Source organism: Indicator indicator, chromosome 16, assembly GCF_027791375.1.
Source record: "Indicator indicator isolate 239-I01 chromosome 16, UM_Iind_1.1, whole genome shotgun sequence".
NCBI classification, from domain to species: Eukaryota; Metazoa; Chordata; class Aves; order Piciformes; family Indicatoridae; genus Indicator; species Indicator indicator.
In genome coordinates, this window is record NC_072025.1 from 16453121 (window position 1) to 16477529 (window position 24409).

Here is a 24409-nt window from a genome sequence, read left to right on the forward strand (position 1 = left end):
GATGCCCAGTGATATGACAAGGAGCAGTGGGTACAAACTGGAATCCAGAAGTTTCCACCCAAACAGGAGAAAAAAAACTACTTTTGACAGCACCAGAGTACTGAAACAGGCTGCCCAGAGAAGTTGTGGAGTCTCCTTCTCTGTTGAGATTCGTTTGGACACTTAAATCCTGGTCAACCTGCCCTAGGAGAACCTGCTTTAGCAGGTCAGTTGGACTAGCTGATCTCCAGAGGTCCCTTCAAACCCCCACCACACTGGGATTCTGTGTAATTTTCTTTGTAATGAGCCACATTTAAACCCTCAAGCCAAACATCCAGAGCTGAGGAAAGTTTGAATTCAAAGGCAAAATTGTATGGTTGGAGTCTATCCCTAAACATCACTTCAAAAATAGTACTTTGGTACAAAGTCTTGAAACCCATTGCACAAGGTGCCAGGAAAGCAGTTGTTTCTGTTTGTGGGTCCAAGCAGAAGGCCTCCTTTTGTTGCACTCAGCAACATCTTGACACACTGCACTAAGCCGCACGCTCTTAAAAGATTATTTTTGTCTCTGGTTCTTTTCTAGCCTTTGATGCAACAACCTGGTGCGGGTTGCATCAAACCTTCAGAAAATCCCCCGTTCTCTCTTCCCTTGTTTTCCAGACAGCCAGCACCTCCTCCAGGTCCTGCCGACGGACGCCGCAGGTGAGCGAAAATCCGGCATATTTGGCCCGGAGATTGGTATCTCTTTCAATTAAAGGTGCTGCTGGCGGGCGGGAGACGCTGTAAGGAGTGGGGGTAGGCAGAGTTGAGCCCATCCTCGTATTTTAGTCTGTGCTTGAGAGGATTTCACAGAAGGCGTCCCGCTCCTCCCTCACAGTTCAGAGCCGCCGGCGCCTCGCCGCTCCCTAAAGCGGGAAGGAGGGAGGTGGGGGACGCCGAGCCGGGGACGCCGAGCGGAGGCCACCCGCCGCCGGGCCCGCGCTGTCGCGGGCAAGTCCTCCGAGGCCAGCTGGGCCAACGGGCACGGCAGGGCGGTGGCAGCGGGCCCGCCTCAGGCACGGCGGGGCACAACCACCTCTCGCCGCGGAGCAACAGGACCCTGCGGGCGCCTTCCCGCGCCCTCCCCGCCGCGATCACGAGTCAGCTCCCGCCTTCCCCCCATCCACCCCCCGTGACAGCCAAGATGGCGGCGAGAGGAGGCGGCGCGGAGGGGAGGGGGGATCCCGCCTGAGACGCCCACACGGCGGGGAGGCGGCGAAGGCGAGTCCGGGCTCCGCTAGGATGAGATAAGGGCGCGGGGACGGAGCGCGCTTTTCCCCCCCTCCCCTACCCCCCCTTAACCCTCCCGCTTCTCGGTGCCGGGAGCAGAAGGCGCCGGTGGCCGTAGCCCCTGCCCCGGGGAGCGCGGCCCCCGCCTAAGGTGAGGGCTGTAGGGCGGCGAGGGAGCGTCCTGGGCTGTCACCGCGGTGGGGTGCAAGATGGGTGTGTGTTGGTTTTCCGAGGAGATATCGCGGCGGGGCGGACACTATCGCGATAGCCGGCGGGGAAGGGGCGTCCGGCAGCCCGCGGGGCGCTGGGCTGTCAGTCGCGGGTGGGAGGCCGGGAGAGGGGCTGAGCGGGGCGAAGGGGCGGCGGTAACTTTCCGCTGGGCCGCGGCGGGAAGAGGGAGAACTTTCTGCTTCGCCCCATCGGGCGGACGCTTCCCGCCAGCCCCCCGCCCCGGTTTGTGGAGTCGCGGGTGCAGGCGATGCTCAGGGCGGAGACCTGCCCGAGCCTCGGCCGAACTCTCCCTGCTGACCTGCCATGTTACAAAGGCAGGGCAGGAGCATGCTGGCGGGCTGGGGGAGAAACCGGCCGAGGTGCGTGCGTGTTCTCCTAAATAAATGTGCGGTTTTTCCATGCAGCCCGTGCTGCGTCAGCTGGAATTGCCCAGGTAATGTTCAGCCTTGCGCGTATTTTTGATTGCGACTTTCCCCTTGGCTCCCGCAGCTTGGGTTACTGTGTACCTGGATTAGTGCAACGCTCAGGACACGCTGGTAAAAATTAGCTCTGATATTTTTATCGTCGTTCCGTCATGATGTCTGCCTGTAGCATAAGTTCCTGGCCAGGGGATGCTAACATTTAATAACTTCCTAGCGATGGTTTGTTATGCTGGAGGAATTTCAAACGGGCTGCATTTTAAAATGTCCTGCCTCTGAGAACATTTATTTGGTAAAAATGAGGTCTTAACTTGGCACTTGGTTCTGAAGCGTAGGGGGGTTTTGTTTGAATTAACTGAGTTGAAGTGTGGTGTTATGGACCGATTTTTTTCACTTCATTTCACAATTTTCTGTGGAACTGTTGCTCAACTAGATATTTCCGTAAAGACTGTTACATTGCAGTACATAATCTTGCACTTTCTGAATGATTAAACACAAGTTTTTAATCTTGGCAAGTATCTGTGGTGGTTTAGGAAAACTGATTCAGTTAACCTAGCCAAGGAAGGTTGAGGGGGAGTAAATGGATTATTTCTGGTTTGTGTATCTGACACATAAGCCTTAACTTTGTAAGAGTCTCCCATTTCTCTCTGCAATTTAAAAAAAACCGATGTATTTAGAGTATTGGTGAAACTTTACCTTGCTTTTAGAGTATTGAGGAGTCTGAGTGCATTTAAAGCGAACATTAAGATGGAGCTGTGTCTCTGGTAGATGAAGCTATGTTTTTTAGGAGTTACTGTGACTTGGCTTGGATATTGTTCCTTTATCAAAAATAGAGTATTAGAGTTTTTGTGGTTAGCTTTTGGGAAGAGGGAAATTTGCAGAAAGCTTTAACAACAACGACAAAAAGAAAAGGAAAAAAAAAAGCTTCTCTACAGCCTTAAAAGTTTGTGTAATGTATGTGTTTTACTTCTACTGAAAACATCAGGATCCAGCTTTCCTCAAGTTTATGAGCAGTTTCTTCTCTTTTCTGCTTCTTAACAGTGAATTTGCTTGGAAGTAGCTCAAAAGAGAAGTTCTCTTTTCTGCAAGCAGTAAGCCAAAAGAGCCTAGGACTATCTATTGAAATACAGGATTACTTTGAAACGTTTTTGTTTTGGTCTGCTTTATGGCATTAAGGATGTTTCTACAAGTGAGTTCATATATTTTGTGGTAGTGTGTTTGCAGGTCTGCATTTCTGGAGGACAGCTCATTCTATACATTATACTTGGGTATAACATTGGTGCTTAATGGAATTTCTATATGCATTAATGGCAATATTAACAATTTAGTATTTATGTAGCCAGAGTTAATTATTAGTTAGTAAAACATAAATATTGACATAGCTGGCACATAGTATAGGGCTCAGGTGAGTGTAGCTGATTCAGGTCAAGCATTAGGAACAATGTAAATAACCTGGTTTTATTTGAGGTAGTGCTTGAAAAAGAGAGTTGCAGGAGAGAGAGGAGAGCCTGGATGGTGCTCTATGGATTAGGAGGTTGTCTGTGGAAGGTCTCTTAACTAATACTCCTGTGTCACAAAGGAATTGTGGCACCACTGTTCAGAAGCCAGTCTGGCAACTTTTAATCTACAGAATTTTGCACTGAAGTGTTTACAAATTTCTGGGTGGATTCCTGCTGTAGTGTGTGATAGCTGGAGAAAACAGTCTTGTGACTCTTCAAAGAGGAAGACAACATTTAGACCAGGCAGAATAATGATAATGGGCTTTGTTAATTGAGAGATTTTTAGAATTGGATAAAGAAATTTGCAGCGTCACTTCAGTATTCAACATCCCTTTTCGATTTCCATCATACTTCCCAGCAACTGGAGTTAGTTTTGCAAGTCATAGTAGGCTGCAATGACTTTTTAGGAGTGGCTGTGGAAACAGTTGCACTTGTGGTCAAACACCAGCAGATTGTGGAAAGGGAATAGTCTAATAGCTACTTAGTTAAAATTCAGAAAGGTCTTGATTTATCTCCTGAAACCAGGATGCGTAGGAAGTCTTCTTTCCATGCATTGTCCTTTACTCAGCTTGCACCTCAGGTTTTAAATACGGTGTCGGCATGACCAAAAAGTTGGAGGCTCCATGTTGCATAATTTGTGTTGGACTAAAAAAAACCAAAGTTGATGTAACTTTGTAACCTTGTTCAAACATAATGTTTGAGGTTTTGGTGATTTCCAAGTATCATTATGTCTGACAGAGGGTTCCAGTAGCTCAGGTTTTGACAGACTAGTAGCTGTGGATTTAAGGTATTTGTTCTGAAGTTTCCTGGAAAGACCTGTAATAATATTTCTCAAAGGGAGAGGGAAAGGACAAAAAAAAACCCAACCAAAAAAATTTCTGTGTAGGTGCCTTAGCAAAACATGATGCAATTTATGTGAATTAGTGTGTTCCCAGTATGAGTCTCCTGTTTGTTAAAGAGAAAATATTTAAATCAGGCTTCTCTCTGATGTATTGAAATGTCAGGGTTTTTTATGTTGACTCTCAAAAAAACCCACCCCAAACCCCCAGCCTAGTCCTCCCATCACCTTCCCAACCAAACCCTTTGAAGATTTAGCACCTTTGAATAAAGTTTAGGTTGAGTTTGCACAAAAAGCAGGGGTACAGGTATGATTTGGAGGGCTGAGTTTTACTTGTCCCTCAGCTTTCTGCTGTCACCTTGCTGGGTGGTCTTAGGCAGGAGCACGAAAAGGCCCTGCATCTATCCCCTTATAGATCAATTCTGTATATAAATAGTATTTGCTACTGGGAGCACAAATCATGATAGAAATTTGATGCCATACTAAAAGAAGCAAATCCTTGCAAATCCTCTGCAAGCTAAAGCGATTTATGCCTTGCTTTAATTGAAGATAGCTGACAGATAGGAGATGAGTATGTACACAGAGTGAATGCATCACCACTGTTCAACTATTTGTATTGCTCAGAGTGGTACTGACCAAGTAATTACTTAAAATGAACAAGATTCTTTGCTGTGTTGTGTAGTAAACCTTAGCTTTTACTTTGTTTTTTTTTTTTAATCCTTCAGTCCATGCCTGGTCTGTGTTGTCCTTAGTCTATGGCTGGTCTGGAAGCTTGGTCATGACTGATCTAGAAGTATTCTGCTGATGTATGTATGCTTATAAAGTGTCCCCACAGACTATGGAGTCATTAAAATGTACAGCAAAGGCTACATGAGGCAGTGATGCTGAGAGGTTTGATCTATAGCAGTCATTTTAGTAGAAGTCTGTGATGCAGAAGTAGTCACTGGTAGTTCCCCAAAGAACTCAGAAACTGCTAGGAGGAAATTGTGGAGGAGAAGTGGAAGTGAAAGACTTCAGAAAGTGTTTACTTTACTCTTTGAAATGATGTATTTTTACCTTTTCAAAGTGTACTTTTGTGTATGAGATACAGAGTTACTATAGAGGCTGAAATAAAGTGAAATTGAAGTAAGTAGTAATGGGGAGAGGGGGTTGGGGTGTGAAAGGAGGAACAACTATGGTATAAAAATAGGATGTGAAGAGGAAGACGGAGTGTTAGAAGCAAGTTAGCCAATTATATCCTTACTATTTCATTTTAACTTTAAAGTTTGGCTTTAAATTTGGGTCAGAAAAAACATCTTTCATACTAATTAAGCTGATTATTTCACTTTACCTATCTAACATAAAAGTGGGCAAGCAGTAAGTGTGTTGTATAGGTTGTGTGCACATACATGTGAATGAAAAAGTCCCAAGAGGAAACCCCCAATGTTTTTTAGTGTGCAAATGTTATATTATGCAAAGAAAAGGCCATTGTGGGCTAGATTTTCTGAGTTTTTTCTTGTTCTTGAGCTTCAGAATAAAACTCATGGGCTTAAGGAATTACTCTGAATTGTACAACCAAGATTAGGATCTGGTCCAGCTCTAGTAGCTTTCCTGTGTCAGTGTCTCTGATATTTTGACTATAAAATGACAGTGAAAAAGGCAATGCTCTCCTGATCCTGCAAGTGCAATGGCTTTCAGGCTCAGCATAGTACTGTCAGTTAGATCCCAGTGCAGGAGCAGTGTTCCAACGAATTGCCCAACTTCATAGTTACCTTTTGTGCTGAACTGCTCGGCACACTGAGACTTCATGTAGAGCGACGGGCAAACCCTTCTGCGAATACTTTTCTTATGATATTTATCATATAAGGTGAATCTCCCTTACCTAGTACTCTCCAACCTTTCTTTTAAGGTCTTTCTTTAAGGCATTTTCTTTGCATAATGTAACATTTGAACACTAAAAAACGTTGGGCGTTTCCTCTTGGGACATTTTTCTGGTTATTTAATAATTGTGATCCAAAGGATGGAAAAGAGATTTTAAGATGGGTCTGTTCTGTTACAAAGGGTTTTGAGGTGGCTTTGACTCCTGAAGCAGTAGTTGCCTTGGTGTATCAGTGCACTTCAACTGATTTTCTCTGATTTTCTGGTGGGTACCCTAATGGTGATTTATCCTGCTTTGCTAGCTAGCCCAGCTAGGAAACTCAAAGCAATGCATGTTAGTGGGTAGTTGTGTTTGTAGGTAGCTGATGAACATTTTGCTATCTGGCTCCAGAGATTTGCTAGATGAGGGAGGTATTAGTTGGTGTAGATCATCTGCAAGCAGCAGTTTCAGCCCTGCAGTTGTGGTCTATGCATGTCATCCACTCAGTCTCTATGATTTGCAGTGTGGCTGGGTCCGGTTTTCTTACTTTGTTGCTGGCTAGAGGGGAAAAAGGAGTGTGAAATGTTCGAAGTCACTATTAAAGTGTGTTTTAAAATGTAGTAAAAAAATGTTAGAAACAATTCCCACCTGTCTTCCCCTCCACTACACCATGAATTCAAAATTTTAATATGGGTGGAGAATGGCTTCAAAACCAAGCTGAGGTTGGCATGTGTGTCCAGACATGACTAGGTGAAAGCAGGCCGTTTCTGTCACTCTTGGTTGATGCTCTTGGATATTTCTAGTGACAGATTTTGGATTTGAAGCTCAATATTGAAAGATTTACTGTTTTCATTTGCCTTTATTTACTGTGCCAAGGAAAGCAGAACATTCTGTTTGGGGGGATTGTCCTTTTTAAAAATGTTGCTGTGTAATAAGTAGTTGTACCAAAACCCATGGACTAGCTGCCCTCCTGAACTGTGTTTTGGGTGAAGTAATATTTGCATTTTTTAATGCTTACCTTGAATGCCCTCCCCTTCATGTGCTACAAATTGTTTTCTCGCTACAAACACAGTTGTATTTCAGAAATTGTTTCCAGTCTTTGGCTTTGCTTTTTTCAGCCACAAATACTGTAGTTGAGGAAGAAAAGTAGAAGTTTTCAAACCAGCCTAGTTAGGATTTGTCTCTGTCATTAATCTTACAGGATACTTTCAGATCACTTTCTTGTGTTGTTGCAGCCAGGGTTGAATTATTATGGATTTTGCTGTGGCACAACTGTAGTGAGCACTTAAGTAGCCCATGCCTTGTTAGAGCCTCCTTAGTAAACTGAGTTTCCTTAGTAAAACTTGGTTTTACTGAGCCTAAAAGCAGCAATGAAGAACAAACAAATGGAAGGCTTGGTGAGTGATGGTGGAAAGTACAGAAGCTGTGAAAAAGGCCTGATCTCTCCCTCAGGGTGAAGTCTGTTCCTTCCTGTCTTCTCCTTGCCAATTATTCTGCTCTCTTAAGCTTTGATACTCTAGATGGTTGTAACAGTCCTACTGAATCTAGATTAGCCTCTGAATTTAAGCCTAATTTTTCTCTCTTCCTAGACATTGCTGAATAAATCTGCTTGTCCCTCAGTTCTTGGCCTGAGTTCCTGTTTTCTGCTCCCAACCTCATGGTCTTGTATTCTGCCCTTGCGCTCTTATCCAGCACTTTTCTGTTTCCCAGGCACCTCTTAGAGAACCTTTGTTGCCAAGTTTTCTGAGCTCTCTTGGTTATCTCTTTTACAGTTTGGATGAGAGCATGCTAACCGTGAGTTGGTGCGGGTGATTGTGAATGGGCCAGCAAAGCACTTGATAGCATTTCTTGCCTGGTGACGTACAGACAGAACAACTTTGGGGTTTTTCTCTCACTTTGTTTTGGCTTTCTTCATATGTGAATATGTTTCTTAGCATTAGTATTACTGTTGATGCAACACCAAAGGAAGCTTCATGGAGGGTAGTGTTTTTTTGTTAATACTGTATTGTCTAACATTGAGTGTGGATCTATGAGCTAAAAAGTAGTGCAACTGATCACTTTAATGCTATTTGTGTAGCAGCTTTCTCTGGTGCTGTCATTTGTTTAGCTGTAGCAGTAGGAAATGCAAAGCAGAAGTATAGGCAATGTCCTACTACAAAATAAAAATGCTAGGAGAAAGTCTCAGTTGTATTAGAGTCCCAGCATGGTGGGGGTAGGAAGGGACCCCTGGGGATCATCTAGTCCGATCCTTCTGCTAAAGCAGGGTCACCCACAGCAGGTTGCTGAGATCTAAATGTTCAGGTGGGTTTGGAATCTCTCTGGAGGAGACTCCACAAACTCTCTGGGCAGCCTGCTCTAAGGCTTCAGCACCCTCACAACAAAGAAATTTCTCCTCATTTTCAGATGGAACCTCCTGGGTTCCAGTTTGTCTGTTGTCCCTTGTCCTGTTGCTGGGCACCACTGAAAAAGTCTGGCCCCATCCTATTGCTCCCTGCCCTTCAGCTCTTGCTGAGCATTGAGAAGATCTCCTCTCAGTTTGCTCTTCTCTAGCTCAACAGCCCCAGGCTTCCTCAGCCTTTCCTCTTCACAGAGATGCTCCAGTCCCTTCAGCATCTTTATACCCCTAGTATTGGGGTGATGTAGGTCCTTTGCACTATTTCTCGAATAAGTAGATCTTTTACTTGATAGATGGAGAAGAACAAACTGGTTTTATATGTTCTGCAAGCTGCAAGTACAGTGGCAGTGGTTCTCAGTCATTCCTTGTGATGCTTGAAAGTCTGTTTTTCTTTTGCTTTCCTTTAACTCTCCTCATTACCTTTCCAGATAGGTTTTTTTGTTTTGGTTTGGTTTTTGTTGTCGGGTGGGTGGGGTTTTTTGTTGTTTGGTTTTTTTCTTTAAGTGTCCATGGGGAAATTTTTTGCGGTAATGCTGCTTAGTTCTTAGACTTTTTGCAGCTGTGCTTCTGATCTGCAGGTGGTCCCTAGTATTGCAATTTCTGGCACTGCTGGAAACTGTATTACAGATCAGGTCACTGGACAAAAACTTGTAGTGCTGCTGCTACGTGCTCTCTTGCTTTGTAGTCTGGTGTCAAAATGTTTCAAGTCAGTTACTGGAGAGTAACTTTCTTTAGCTGGTACTAGTCTGTAGTTCTGTATGGATTAGAAAGACTTGCTCCAGAGGCTGGTTTCACACTCTGGGCTGTCCCTTCCTCATTCTTTGCTCTAGGAGTAATGAACTAAAGGTGCTGATTTACTTCTGCAAGATCTGCAGTAAGTTGTCTTGTACTTTGGAGTTATGAACAGAACCTTAAAGTTTTTGCTCCCAGAAATATAATTCTGATAATCCAGTATATTGTTCTTTCCTCCCAAATTTTCCAGTTCAAGAATTGGAAGCAAATCTTTCATGGTTTGCATAAACCACTCCTGAGTTGTTTCTTCCAGCCTTGCTTATGTTACACTTTATCTTCCGAAGTCTTCTCAGAGTAGTCTTCTAACAGTGTTCTCCAAGTCTTGGCCTCATTTAGACACAAGTTTATTTTTGACTACAGCCTTGCTGATGCTAATGAGTCATTCTGGGAGACTGAAGTCTGAGAATGTCTCCAGTGAGGTGTTCTCCTCAGTCCCATGGTGGAAAGTTGTTGCTTCAAAATGCTTAAATATAGCACAGGCTGACTGGCTTGCACATACCTCAGTGTAAAACACCAGCTCAAGCTCTCTATGGTCATACCAGTGTTTAAAAGTGGTCATACTGATATTTACAAGCTAAATGTACCATATCTGAAGAAAAACAGTGATTTGTGGCAGTAAATGGCAGGGAGACTAACTGCAAGACTGGGGTAAGGTGGTTGAATGGAAGAATGCACGTGTGTTGCTGATTGGGTTGAGAAAAATCTGCTTAAATATCAGAATCTTGCAAAGAGGAACAATGTGCTAAAGTGACTTTGAAAGGTTATTGAGCCAAGGAAGCACTTTCATGGCTGGCTAACATGTTCTAAAAGGTGGGGAAGTTATTTATCATCAGAAAATAGTGGAAGAGTTGAAGTAGTTTGAAGTGGCTGGCTCAACCATTTGTTGATTTTTTTTTTTTTCCTATTTTAAAGCTTTAAATATGTTTACATTCTTAAATAATCAACACAGCATAACACAATAGTTTGCTTCTGAAGTTTTAAACCTGGTTTCCTACACTTTTTCAACAGTTGTCACATGTCACTGTTTTAGGGAGCCTTATCACAATTCACCAAGTTCATTTAATGCACCTAGTGCAGTAGGGTGCGGAGTAAGTTTCAACAAACCTGTCCATTGTTTAATTTTTAGCTTTACTGTTTCTATAGGGAACAAACCTTTAACAAGAAGTGTATGTAAAAGCTTGGCACTAAGAACAAGAGAGGCAAATTGTAGAAGCAATGCCCTGATGAAAAGATAGGGAACACATTGAAAGAGTTTTCAAAAGGCTTGTGTTCTGACTTGAGAAAATTCCTGTGATATTGAGGTGCTTCTGCTTTGTTCCCAGGATTGTTTGCTTGCTGTGAAGAAAATATTGGGGGGGGAAAGGCTTGTATGTCACTTTTGTCAGGCAACTTTGGAAGTACAGGGATGGGTTGAAGTTTTTTTCTCTGAGTAACTGCGTTTTTTACATGTTCTCAGACTGTTGAGCTCTCATGTGATTTGTGCAGTGTCATGGCTGAGAAGTGGTTCTGAGTAGCTTTAGCAAGGCTGACTGATCTAGTTAACTTCATTTTGCTCTTGCATGACTAGCTGCTGTGTTTCCGTGTTTTGGCAGCATCTACAGAACACTACAGCAGTACAGACAGGAGACTGAAATGCTGGGGGCTCTTAGAACTTTACTGGCAGTGTTTAAAATTTGGTCACTGTTTTGTCTATTTGTCTACTCTTTGCATACCTTCAAGGGAATTCTTGGAATTCTCATGATTATATGACAAATGCTTTAAAGAAAACAAAACCAAAACCCAACTTTGAACTGGTTTGGGAAAGGTGTTTGGCAGAACCTGGCACTGGTTTCCAACCTACACCAGGAGACATTTATTCCTTGTTTACAAACACAACATCTCTTTGGAGTCAGGCTAACCAAGTGAAATGTCACTGTATTAAGACAGCAAATGGACCTAATAAGGAACTCAAATTAATAAGATTCAATATCCTCAAAGGAAAATGCAGGAAGGAATGGGAATGAAGACAAAGGAGGATTTAAAAGATTACAGGGCAGTTGTTTGTGTCTGCCAGAGGTGGAATGGTGAAACTGTTCTTACGGAGTTGGATGGTCCTTGCCTCTGTCTGTCACAGGTCACGCATCTCTTGTACACAAAACCATACAGGTGAACCCTTTTTGCTTTCTGGGGAAGCTGTTTCCTGGAAAGGTAACTGGTACGGCTAGAGCAGTTCTGCTCTGCAGCCGACTTAGAAGTAACCTCTGCAAAAGTCTGTGGGTAGGAGCAGGTTGTATGAATTACCAGGTTTGTGAGTTTTTCTTCTTGGAAATGGTGTCATGCATCTCTAGTAAACTCCATACGTTATGAAATATCATGCCTGTTGCTGCTGCACAGATGGGACTTACGGCACATCCACATTAGTTCTGCTCATGTGGGGAGGAAAAAGCTGATGTGTACTTCCCTCTTGGAGTATTTGAATGAAAAATGGGATCTGTTTAAAAAGCTTGGACACTTAGTTTTTTTTTATCTGAAAATATATGAGCTGGTATAAAATCATGCCTTTTAGTTTTTCCTTTGTGTATGAGATATGTGGGTAGTTTACAGCAAATAAAAACAAAAAAACCCCAAACAAAACAAAAAAAACCAGCAACCAAACAAAAAAACCCAAACCTTTGTTTGGAACAAAACATGTTCTGTGCTGCTCTTTCTAAATTCAGTGGTGAGATCAAAGTCCCACGAGTATTCTGTTCAGCACAAAAGGGTCAGCCACATGGAACTCCTGTAAACCTCCTGATCACCTTTCTTGTAGGGGCAGATTATTTTGCACTTTGCAGCAGACTGCTTCTCTTTAACAGTGGCAGTAGATCTATAGTGTTAGATCACAAAGTTGATTTTTCAGATTAATCTCTTTTGCACAGTTTCTAAAATGCCAACACCTGTGAATTATGATGGTAATGATAGATGATGAAAATCATTAATTAGTATTTCCTAAAAGCTTATGGCAAAATATGACAATATTTTAAAATTAAATTGAATAAACAGAGAAGCTGAGTTTATTCTGTCTTTCAGCACAGTAACCAAGCTACCTGTGGATCTGTGGCAGGATTATTGGATTGTTTCCCCTGTTTGCATGTTTTTGAAACGGCAAAAAGGCCTTTTTCTTCTCCCATGTTTATGTAGTCATGATCTGCAGATTTAGTGTGTGGTTTTTATATGTTCTTCCAAGTCAGTTTGCTGTTTGCAAGGATATTTTGTTTCTTGCTGATGTATATGGTGTTTAATTTATAGTGGTACTAATTCTATGCAGTCCATTAAAAATTACTGGCACGGCATGGCTCAAAGGCCATATATTGCATTTATTTCGAGGGACTTTTGTAAGGGGTTATGTTTATGATCCGATGGCATTGTCTTCTAAGCACAGCCTTTAGTCCTCAGGTGACTGAAGTGTGGAGAAGCAACAGTAGCTGCTTCTGGTGGCACTGTTGCTGTTGTTGAACGTCACCAAATGCTTCAAGCAATGCTCTTGTGCAGTGTGACTTTGCTTCTTTATGCTGGTCTGGTTTTTTTCCTGTAGGCTGACTTGCAGCTCTGTTTCATGTACATATAATTATAATGTGCTTGGAATACCTTCACAGTTGAAGTTTCTACAGAAATTACTTAGAAGATGTGACATCCTTTTCAAAGAAATATTCTGTCACTGTATTAGCTCACATTTTATACCTTCTTTCTGAGGTCTGTTAACATGAAGTTGAATAAATCTCTCACAGTAAACAGATGTTGGAAATTCAAGTATCACAGTAGTGCTATTAAAGTCTAACCCTAACCCTATAGCTTGAATAAAATAGCACTGAATTGTTTTGGTGTCTTCTGTTTTTTATCCTGGTTTTAGCTGTGAGCCTTTGTATCAGAAGCAAAGATCTGAAGGATGATGCATCATCAGCTAGGCCTTTTTTTTTTTTTTTTCCTTCTCCCTTCTGTAAAATCTGCATTAAATTATGAAAGTGTTGCTGACTTGTGTATTACTTGCTATAACCTTAGGAAGTAAATTTGTGTGATAGCAGGTGTTTGTGTATAGGGGATTCTAATTTTAACTGCCTTGAAACGAAGAGAGCTTGTCCCAGTTTTTTCTTGAAAGTTCTTTTGGGAATAAATGTTTGCTTTTAAGACTTTTGGTCTAAACTTAATATGAAATAGTTAATAGTGAGGTTTAAAGTGCAGGATAGATGATTCCTTAGTATACATGTCTTTGTTTATTTCTAGTGCTGTCTTGGCTGATTAAATTGGCTGAATAATGTGCTGCTAAGACACTGGAGTCAGAAGACTTATTTGGTGTAATTTTGACACCAGGGTTGAGAGAAGGAATTTAATGAGATAGGATGCGCAATTACCTTAGCCTATTTGCAGAAAAGCACAGCAAAACAGAAGTGGCAGCAGAAGCCAGCGACCCCCGCAGGAAAGCCCAACACCCCAAAAACTGGAAGCAGCAACCAAAACAGGAAGCCTCTCATGTTAGAATCTGAACTTTAAGCCCCATGATACTTTGTTCCAGCCAACACTTTCATTTTGAAGCTGGCATGACAGCAGCATGTTATTGAATATCAGCAGCAGATTCAACTCAACCCATGGCAATATTTTATTTTAACTTAAAAGCAAATGGTTGCCCAGTGTACTTCAGCTTTAAACCAACTTTAATGCCTTCTCCATTGTTTCAATGTGAGTACTGGTTGATAAAAAGTTTTTATGATAGTTAAAATGCAGCATGTTAACTTTTACAGAGAATTGTTCATGTTAGAAAATGTTAAGAAATTCAGTCATGTTAGCTAAAAGATGTTTGGTATCTTTGGTCTTGTGTTAGAGTTCAAAGATGCTTTATGAAACTTCTTTATCTCTCCATGCATTTGTTGCTAGTCTGTTCTGGATTTGCTGAAGCCAGATGTACAGTGAAATAATGGGCAGCATATGCAGTGATTGAATTTGTCTCTTTGCATATATCACTCAAGGAAAAGTTTGAGTTCATAGTTTTCTGTCGTATACTGCTAATTGAGTAACATGCTCCAGATGTTTTTTGAAATAACTAAATTTAGGTTAAAATAAGGTTAATTTTGTAACTGCATTTTCTCAAAGAACAAGCTGAGCCGTTTTTCACAAACTGCTAGATTGCTACATTTTGATGATTGTTTCCCAGTAATTGTGTGTTCCAAAGCGTCCCATGTTGCTTGTTAACCACATGGAAAGAAACAGAGGTTGGATAGTTTGAGGGGTTTTCTTGGTGTTTTCTTGAATAATGTAAATAACCGTCAAATAAAACCTGTTACTCCTTTCCTTGCAAGTTCAGCAGCTGGTAAAGTCACTGGCAAAACTCAGTTACCAAGTAGTAACTATTCAGTTACTCCAGTAAAATACAGCCAACCAATAAAATAGGAGCAGGAAGCTGGAATTCCCTCTTGCCCTGGTGGATGAGATCGGTAGTGGTGATCAGGCACAGGCTGATATTCTTCCTTCTTGAGCAGAGACTAGAACTGGAAATCTGGGGTCAGCTTGGAACAATTTGACTAAATGCACAGTATCAGTACCAGTGACAGATGTCCACATTTGTTTTGCTTGGTTTAATGAAGATTTGTAGGTAAACATCAAGAATCATGATGGTGTGAAGTTTGATACGGCTTAGGGCTTGTTACTTAGAGAAAAAATGGAGATAAAGCAACTGGAATAAAGATGGCATGAAAACTGAACTCTTGTACCAACCATTTGAACTTTTAAATTCTGAATTTCTGAATGTCACCAAGCTCTTGAAACTCCTGCGTTGTAACAGTTTCTCTTGCAATAAAATTCTACACCCAAACAAAATTAATTTAACAAAAGGAAGTCTTAAATAGCTTGTCTGGTTGAAAAAGTCTGGGACTTGATGACAGTAAACTTCCTGAAGCTCCTTCAGTGAGGTTCCAGCACATATGGGTGACCTAGATAAATATTTTTAGCTCATGTCTCAATGTCCATGAAAGAGCAGAAAGTATTTCCTTTATCTGCACTATCAAGCTATTAAATAAGACATAGGGTTTAAGTGACTTGCAGAGGTCTTAATTCTTGTCAAGAGTCTCTGGTATCAAGGGCTCTGAGTTTCCTCTATCTTGCAGAATTGCAGAGCTGTTTGGCTTGGAAGAGACCATAAAGATCATCTAGCTGCACCCTGCCTGCCGTGGCTAGGGACACCCTTTACTGGACCATGTTGCTCAAAGCCCCATCCAAACCTGGCTTTGAACACTGCTCGGCTTGGTGCCTTCGCAGCTGCTCTGTTCAACCTGTTCCAGTGCTTCTACCTTCGTGGGAAAGAATTTCCTCATAATATCTAGTTTAAATCAAGCGGTTTTTCCAGTCTGAAGGCATTGCCCCCATCCTGGAGCTCTATGTCTTTGTAAAAAGTCCCTCTTCAGCTCTTCTGTAGCCCCCTTCAAATACTGGAAGGCTGCTATAAGGTCTTCCTGAAGCTTCATCTTCTCCAGGCTGAACATTGTTATGCACTGCATTATTTACAAGGCCATCTTTTCATCCTACAGGTATTTTTCTTGTGCTGAAGTTAATTCACAACTTTGGTAGCAAACACTGACAAAAAACCTATACAGTAAGAGTTCATATGTGAAGAATTTTCCTGTCAATATGTTCCAGGAAGAGTGCAGTTTCCCAGCACACTTTGGCTGGAACAGCAAGAGTGTATTCCTTTTCCTTATAAAAAACTTTACCTGCTCTTGAATGATTGTGTTTCACAGTGCTCTGGAGATCATTGAAATGGACTCGGTTTAAATGTTTTGTATAAAAGCTGGTTTATTGCTGTCCATAGATGAGTGGCATTTCAAAGATCTGAGCCCCAAAACATTATAAAATAAAATGGTATCAAATTTTAGCCTGCAGAAGTACTGGCCTTGGTATCTGATATAAAATCTTGCAGGATGTGGTGGCTGCAGATATTAGAGTTGTATCTTTATAGTAATCAAGACAGCCTTTGCATTTATGTTTAATATTCAGGAAGCAAATTAATTGCAGATAATCCCTGAGAAGATCCATTGTCATGGTGAACAGCATGCAGTAATAGGCTATATGCAAAATCCATAAAACTTCCTTCTGGCTCAGCCATCAAACTTCAAGGAATAAACTATTTCTAAACTTTGTTCAGTATTTCGCTGTTACTATTCCTGGTGGTTCAGCTACTCTAGGGTGTAAGTTAATAAGAGGAGGCTACTTGGGTTTTCCATTCCAAGATTTAACAGTTAGCTCACATGACTGTTGCTCAGAATTCTAAATTGGAAAGATCATGATTGCAAGTGAAAAATGTTACATGATCTGATCACAGAATCCCAGCATGGTGGGGTTGGAGATATCTAGTCCAGCCGCTAGATCAGGTTGCACAGGAACGCATCCAGGCGGGCTTGGAACCTGTCCAGAGAAGGAGGCTTCATACCTCTCTGGGCAGCCTGCTCCACAGCTCCAGGACCCTTACAGGAACGAAGTTTCTCTTTACACTTATGTGGAACCTCCTGGGTTCCAGTTTGTGCCTGTTGCCTCTTGTCCTGTCTTTGGGCACTATTAAAAAGAGTCTGACCCCATCCTCTTGTCCCCTGCCCTTTAGCTCTTCCTGAGCATTGGGATGATTGTCTCTCAGGCTGCTCTTCTCTAGGCTCAACAGGCCCAGGTCTCTCAGCCTCTCCTTGTCAGAGAGGTGCTGCAAGCCCCCTTATCTTCATAGCCTTTTCTAGACTCTGCAGTAGTTTCTTGTCTCTCTTTAACTGGGGAGCACAGAACTTGACACAGTACTTCAGATGTATCCCTGATGATGGTTCTTTGTATTTCTTCTGTATTCCTCATTTATATCATTGCAATTTTTTTAACTGAAAAATACTGATATCTATTTTTTTTTTCTTACCAGTTATACCATATTGTAATGGAAAATGGAAGACAAAGGGGCTCGTGTTGCTGACTACTTCGTTGTGGCAGGATTAACAGATATCTCAAAACCACTGGAGGAAGAAATCCACTTCAACGATGCTTGCCATAAAATCGCCAAACCAAAAGAACCTATTACAGATGTAACAGTGCTCAATAAATCTCTGGGGGAGGAAGTTCCTCAGGGGTATAAATGCATAGATGTTACTCCCTCAGGACTGTCCGCAGATCTCAATAATGGCAGTCTTGTAGGGCCGCAAATATACCTTTGTTATCGCCGAGGAAGGGATAAGCCCCCTCTTACTGACTTGGGGTGAGTGATTTTTCTGCTCAGCAGGTGATTTTTGGAAGTTTAATTGCCTAATGAGCAAATAAAGAAGGTTTATTCAAATGCAGTACTTGTTAAATAGAAGGCAAAACTAAACAGGAAGGCATTTGTTGACTTGAGCATCCTGTAACCCAGCATGGTAGGAAGGATGCGTGCTGAGTGGATTTAGTGACAACTGTAATGCTTTGCATTTTGGACTTTTGAAAGCCATTTATAATTTTCAATGCATATATTTGGGTTGAGATAAGACACTTGACCTATTTAATGCAGATTGAAAAGGGGTGAGTTGTGTGACTTTCTTAGGATCAGGCAATGAATCTTTAATAGAATTGAAAACAACACTATTTTGCAGTAAACAAACCACTTAAAAGCAATTATCTGGAGAATTAATAGAATTTCGTCACAAAGCTTTTCTGTTAGAATGCAGTTTGATATGATGTGACCTGAACTTGTCAGTAAATGTTTTGATCAGAGATGAGACAAGAGCTGCTGTTAAATTAGTGCTATTCAGTTATTCTTAGTATGGTATTAATGCAAATGGTTTTAAAAAAATATATGCCTTCTGACTTTTGTTCATTCTGTTTTTAACCAGGGTTTTATATGATGGGAAAGAAAGAGTAAAGCAAGGCTGTGAAATAATCCAAACTACTCCATATGGTCGGCCTGCTAATATCAGTGGCAGTGCTTCGTCACAGAGGGTGTACATCACTTACCGAAGGGCATCTGAAAACATGACCCAAAACACGCTGGCTGTGACGGATATTTGTATAATCATTCCAAGTAAAGGAGAAACCCCCCCACATACATTCTGTAAGGTGGACAAGAATCTTAATAATAGTATGGTAAGATTCCAAATCTGGATTTTGAACTCGTGAAACTCAGTGATGTAATGTTTGTGAAGTGTTTGTGACAGTTCTCACAGTACAAGGTGAAAGATTTGGGGAGGCACTCTCCAAAGATAAATTGAATCTTAGAAGAGTTGGAGGAACACATTTCTTTGTCCTGCTTTGGAAGTCTTGGAGCAAATAATCTGTTTAGTGCTGACCTGGAAATGCTGACCTCAGTAGCTTTGAATTACTCCTTAAGAACCTGTTGTGCCACTATGCCTATAACTGGAGGTTTTACAGAGCTGACTCTTTCTGACACTGATTTCGGTGTTGTGATGGGAATTCTTCATCTAATAACTTCTGTTTTGTTTTAAACTCTCCCATTACCTATGATGCCACTTTATAAATGTCATTCTGCTCAGTAGTTTCACGTTCTTCTCTGAAGCAAGTTTCACGCACGTGGTACTGGATGGTGTTGGCTGTTTGTGCTTAATATGGTTCCAAAGCCAGACCTGCTAAAATACCCCAGCATCACAGCACTTTGTTTTACAGAACTTCAATATTTAGATGTCTCCTGGTTGAACTGTATGTGCTGGCTTTTGTAAGGTCCTCAAATATTAGCGTGCTGATGAGGATGCTGACCACATATGTGGGTGGTATCATGCAGAAAGATCATGGAAATTGATCTGCACTGGTTCTAAATGTCTGTAGACATTAAGACACTAAGAAATGGATTTTTTTGAGATCTACCAGTCCCTGCATTGACTGGGATATGGGAGTGCTGTCTTAGGAAATTGTGATATCCTTCTCCCATCTGTAAAAGCTTTGCATGCCTTTAAAGGGTGCTGGGCTTTTCCGTTCTGTGGCTTTCCATGTTCTTTTTTCTCATGTCCAGAAACTGAGAACTTCAAAAGCACTTAAAAACAATAACAGTGTCAGAAAGGAAATTGCTGTTTAGAAGCTGCAAAAACTTTGACATGATGTAGGGTTTCACAGTCTGTGAAATCACAGATGGAATAAGAAGTTGGGCTTAAAGATTAGCATGATTAAAATAGAAATCTAGGCATACAAGAAAATTGTTAAGTATTAAAGTAATACAGAAATTTAGTTACTAACAGCCCCCTTGTACTCTGTGTGTATATACAGAAGTATGTGCATGTATATCTGTCTATATACACATTTGAACCAGAAGTTAAATGAAATGGGGAAAGGTTTAAATATTTATATGAATGGCAGTTGTACATAAAGTTCTGTAGTTGTGCTAACAAATGTCTTAGGGAAGAGTTTATAGATGCTATGCTAGTTTTGTTTTAGAGGTCAGGCTGATGGCTGCCGTGGATGGGGTAGCTGAGAGCTAACACAATAGTTTTATTTCAGTTAGATATTTGTCTGAAAGGACAGTGTAGCAGGCCCCAAATTCCTGTATCTTAATGCTCTGGTTCTGTGTGTGGTTTATGGTTCTCTGTAAACAAGGAAGAGGAGATTTTCCTCCACCCTTGCTGTTATGTTCTTTTGCTATACTTCTTCATGTAACACTGTAATTTCTTTTGGTTTACAGTGGGGTTCAGCAGTATATTTATGCTATAAAAAGTCTGTGGCAAAAACCAACACCATATCATATAAAGCTGGTATGTAACTACTGTTTAGCTTTTATACCTTCCATTTGGGGGATGTGCAGGCTTATATGTAGTATAATACAGGGTTTTTTTATTGAAGAGTTATGTGACAAAGGCACTGTCTTGACACTATCCAAGAATGAATCTTACCCTGAAGAATTCTTTCGAAATAACATCATTAAATAAGCCTTAGAATTCTGTATCATGACTATTTTGTTTTAAAACTTGCTTTTAATTGTAAACTCAGTTGTGTTTTGATAGGTTTCTACAAACCTGTGTTTCCCACATCTGATTTTGTTGCTAATAAATGTCTCTTAAGGATTTGAATATATGTATTGCAGAAGAAAATACTGCAAAAATCGACGCATTTTTATGATCATTTAAGAAACATTTTGAAGAATACTGCAGACTTCCACACTGCCCTGAATGTCAGTGGCGTTGAATTCTTTAAGTATTTTTGGATTGTGTGTCATCTTTGTTGTGTTGTTTTATTTATAAGCCAGAATTAGATTTGCTATGGCTCTGATGAAATGTGTTGGATTTCCTTTATTTTAAAACCCTAATTTTGTTTGAGTGCAAGTCATGAGCATGAATCAGACTGAAGCTTCAATTCACTTGTATCCCTTTGAGATGCTGCTTTCTGTAAACAACAGTCATTTAGGACTAACTAAAAGGTGGGCAATACATTTGTAAATAAATGAAAAATGTAAAAGGTTCCACACCTGCTGGTATCTTGCATGAAATTTTGCTTCTTGGAGGAAAATCCCACTGCCTTTCTTGTTTACCAGTTTTATTGCTTATTAATGTTGCACTATTAGAAAAGAATTTGCAGTGATTGTGTTCTCCAGTGCAGAGAAATCCTAAGTCCCTTCAAGAGATATTCAGTCTATTTGGAGTCCCCTGGGCTGACAGTAAGAAAGGATGGATTGCTGCAGCCCTATGATTTAACTGAAGACCTCTGTTAAGAGCTCCTGTTTCAGAACTTTGTTTTACAGCTATGTGTAAAATTAAGGCTAAACTCTGCAGTCTGATAGTACTATAGTTGAATCCTCAGCTGAGTTGTATCAGCATAATTAATTGGTTAGATTCTACAGATGTTAAAAAGATTATTTAGTATCTAACACACCATCAGATTTTTCAGGAGACTCTGGGCAAGAATTAATTAGTTCTCAATTATTCAGGTTATTTTTTAAACTACATTTTCCACCTTTACTCATACTAGTGGTGAGTGAGAGCTGTTGTTATAACAGCTGAGATGCACATAACCTGTGTAAAATAACTTAGTTGTGAATGATTCCTACAGTAGTAAAAGTTCAGTCCAATGTTTTAGTAATGTGATTTTTTTCCTTGGACCCTGGTAGCATGCTGCCCCTTTCCAGCCATTCACTGTGCCTGATTATTTGCAACTTCACTGATCTTCTGAAGTTAATGTATGTTCATCTACAATTTTTCTGGATATTTTGTATAATGAGCTGTTACAGTTACATTTCTACTATTCCTTACATAATTGCCTTTACAGGTTTAATATGCAGGTATCCTGAAGAAGATTATGAATCATTCCCATTACCAGAATCTGTGCCTCTTTTTTGTCTACCTATGGGTGCAACCATTGAATGTTGGCCATCTAACAGTAAATACCCTCTCCCAGTTTTTTCTACATTTGTATTAACTGGAGCTTCTGCAGAAAAGGTATTTTGAAAACTTAGGGTTCTTGTTAATAATATAAGTTAAAAAGAAGTGTTTGCTTTATCTGTTCAGGATAATGATACTGAATATTTTTCCCAACAAACTTGATTCTATTCATCTGGGGCTTAGTTCAAAGACTGCTTTAAAGAGTCACATGCATTTATTTCACTGCTAGACTGTTGATCATATAAACCTGCAGTCCTTTTCTTGCCAGTCACGTTAGCCTTTGAAACTAGAGAGCTATAAAAGTTCTGACTGCATATACATGCAAGTATACTGGTTTTATTGCAAGCATAGAAACAACCTTGCATGCATATACTTGTTCTAAAAAACAGATTGAATGTCAGAATACTGCTTTGAGTTGCTTCTAAAAGATTGCTACAACAGCTTTAAAGGAAATTGTTGGAGCAGTTGAATTTAGTTGTGCTCTGTATAATAATTATTTTTCCTCCCCCTTAAATTGTTTCATAAATTACTCATTCTTGTATGACGTAAAGTGTTTTAAATAAATAATAGACAGTCTGGATTGCCACAGCCATAAGAATAATCTGGAGTACATTGCTCCAAAAGATGATGCATTAATGTAACTTTTCAGACAGTAACCAGACTTGATTTTCCTTATGTGTTTGGGGTTTGATACATTGTTCTGAAGATTGAGGCAGATTTATTGACTTCAAATCCACTGTGTTGTCTGCAGGTATATGGTGCTGCTATTCAGTTTTATGAAGTGTATCCTGAAGAGAATCTCACAGAGAAACAAAAATCTCAACTGGGATTAGCAGCTGCTGCTGAGGGAAAGTCAGACTCGTGCAGAACAGTTCAAACAAATAAATGCATCTGTCTGCTCTCTCACTGGCCTTTCTTTGATGCTTTCAAGAAATTTCTTACCTTTCTGTATCGTTACTCTATTTCTGGCCCACATGTCCTACCCATTGAGAAGTAAGTAAGCTCAAGAATTCCATCAGTCATTTCTCATCATCAGTTGATGAGAGCTCTTTTTTTGTACTTCTAAGTTTGCTATAACATGCCTTTGACTTTAGTCATCAAACATTAAATGTAATGGTCTCACTAGATTAAGCACTTTGCCCCATTGATTAAATGTATATTCCTGGAAAAAATCTAGATTTTTTTGTGGTTTAAGTGCCTGCAAAGGTATCTCTGAAAGCCTTTTTTAATTACCTTTGCACCCTTTAGCATAGTGATTAGGAGGGATGAGATTATGAATCCTTTCTAAATGTTGTATACATTGTTAGGAGAATGAAATACGTAGTTTTGCATTTCTTCCAATGCCCATTTGTTGTGTCATAGGAGGTACTAAAGTGGATTGCATTTTTTTGCACTGGTAATCCTCCTCTATTTGTGATAAATAAACTTAATTTCCTTCTTACATAAAGGGTTTCCCATTTTAAAATGCAGAGGAAATCCTTACATCCAAGAAGTGGTTGATACCCGTAATCAGTATGTAATACTGTTTAACATTTCTAGCCTAACGTAACCTTTTAATGCATCAGGTTTCAAATGCTCTATCTGCTTTTTTGTTTTGTTACCATCAGTCTTTTTTCTGATTAAATTCCAGTATTAACTTCTGAGACTAACTTTATGGATTAAGTGTTTTTGATGATGATCCACTTCATTGTTCCACTTTCTATCTACTATACTTGTTTTAAAATTCTGATAGTGTAAACTTCCATTTATGAAAAGATTTAATTTTTTTTTAAGATAAGAACTACTTTTGGGTCTAAGTTCCAGGGATGTATAAAGTAAGAAGTAAATATAAATATCAACTTGATTTTTATAAGTTTATTTGCTTGTTCTGGTTTTTTGCCTGATTTGTAAACAGGTGAATTTACTGTGGGTGACTTAAACAGAGCTACAGTCTTGCATGAAGTTAATATAGTGTCTAGCCTAGTTTCTTTGGCTGTTCTAATGATGGTGAAGGATTTCTGTGCCATACACGTGTATTTGAACATTTTAATTCAGCCCTGCTTCTGCAAGCAGAACACCCTTACCTTGATCATAGAATCACAGAATTGTTTAGGCTGGAAAAGACCTTTTGAGATCATTGAGTCCAAACGTGATGTTTGCTGTGTGTTCCATATTTCTGCCCCCATCTTCATACACTGGTATTAAAGACAAGCCCCCAAATCCATGGTCAGCCTGACTGCTTTCCTGTTCTCACTGCCATGTGGCTGCCCAGGCTCTGCTGCTGGCACAAGGAAGGACAGCTGAGCAGTGGTGAGACACAAGGCTGCTCTGGTTCATGCCGGTTATGCAGTCATGCGACAGAGTTAAGCCTGGCATAGGTACTCATGACTAAAACACAGTAAAAACAGAGGGTTTGCAGACATCTAATAGGGCAGTATGCAGTTACATGGAAATATATGGATGGAATCTATGGCTTTGAATCATAAACATGTAAAGTGAGTCTTCTGTATAAATCAAAGCTTACTTGTGGGTTTGTCTAAGCTTCAATGTCATAATAATGGTAAGAGTTGGAGAAATCATAGTAAAATATGTGCTGTAGCATGCAGTTAATCATGGATTAACTGTTTCTTCCTGATTGCACGCAGCTTCTTTTAATGTAAAAGTATTATGTAGAATCAGAGAATCACTTTGGTTGGAAGAGACCTTTGAAAACTTTTCAAAATTTAATAAATTCATAAAACTTGAGAGCTTACTCAATTTTTTTAAAACACTTTTCTGTAATTTGTATTATATGAAAAAACTTTTAACACTTTTTCATTAGAAATCTTACAATGCATTTTGTATTTGGAAGTGA

At 40.3% G+C, this 24409-nt stretch overlaps 1 protein-coding gene across 1 annotated transcript in view; it reads left to right on the plus strand.

Annotated features, from left to right (window-relative positions):
- Positions 1–1384: 1384 nt before the first annotated feature.
- DENND4A (DENN domain containing 4A) overlaps positions 1385–24409 on the plus strand; it is a 52674-nt gene continuing 29649 nt past the window's right edge. The window contains exons 1-6 of the mRNA XM_054388090.1: positions 1385–1399; positions 17157–17486; positions 18094–18343; positions 19887–19956; positions 21464–21633; positions 22328–22569. Of these exons, the coding sequence (XP_054244065.1) occupies positions 17179–17486; positions 18094–18343; positions 19887–19956; positions 21464–21633; positions 22328–22569 (1040 nt within the window). The 5' untranslated portion in view covers positions 1385–1399; positions 17157–17178. The remainder of the gene's footprint in view (positions 1400–17156; positions 17487–18093; positions 18344–19886; positions 19957–21463; positions 21634–22327; positions 22570–24409) is intronic.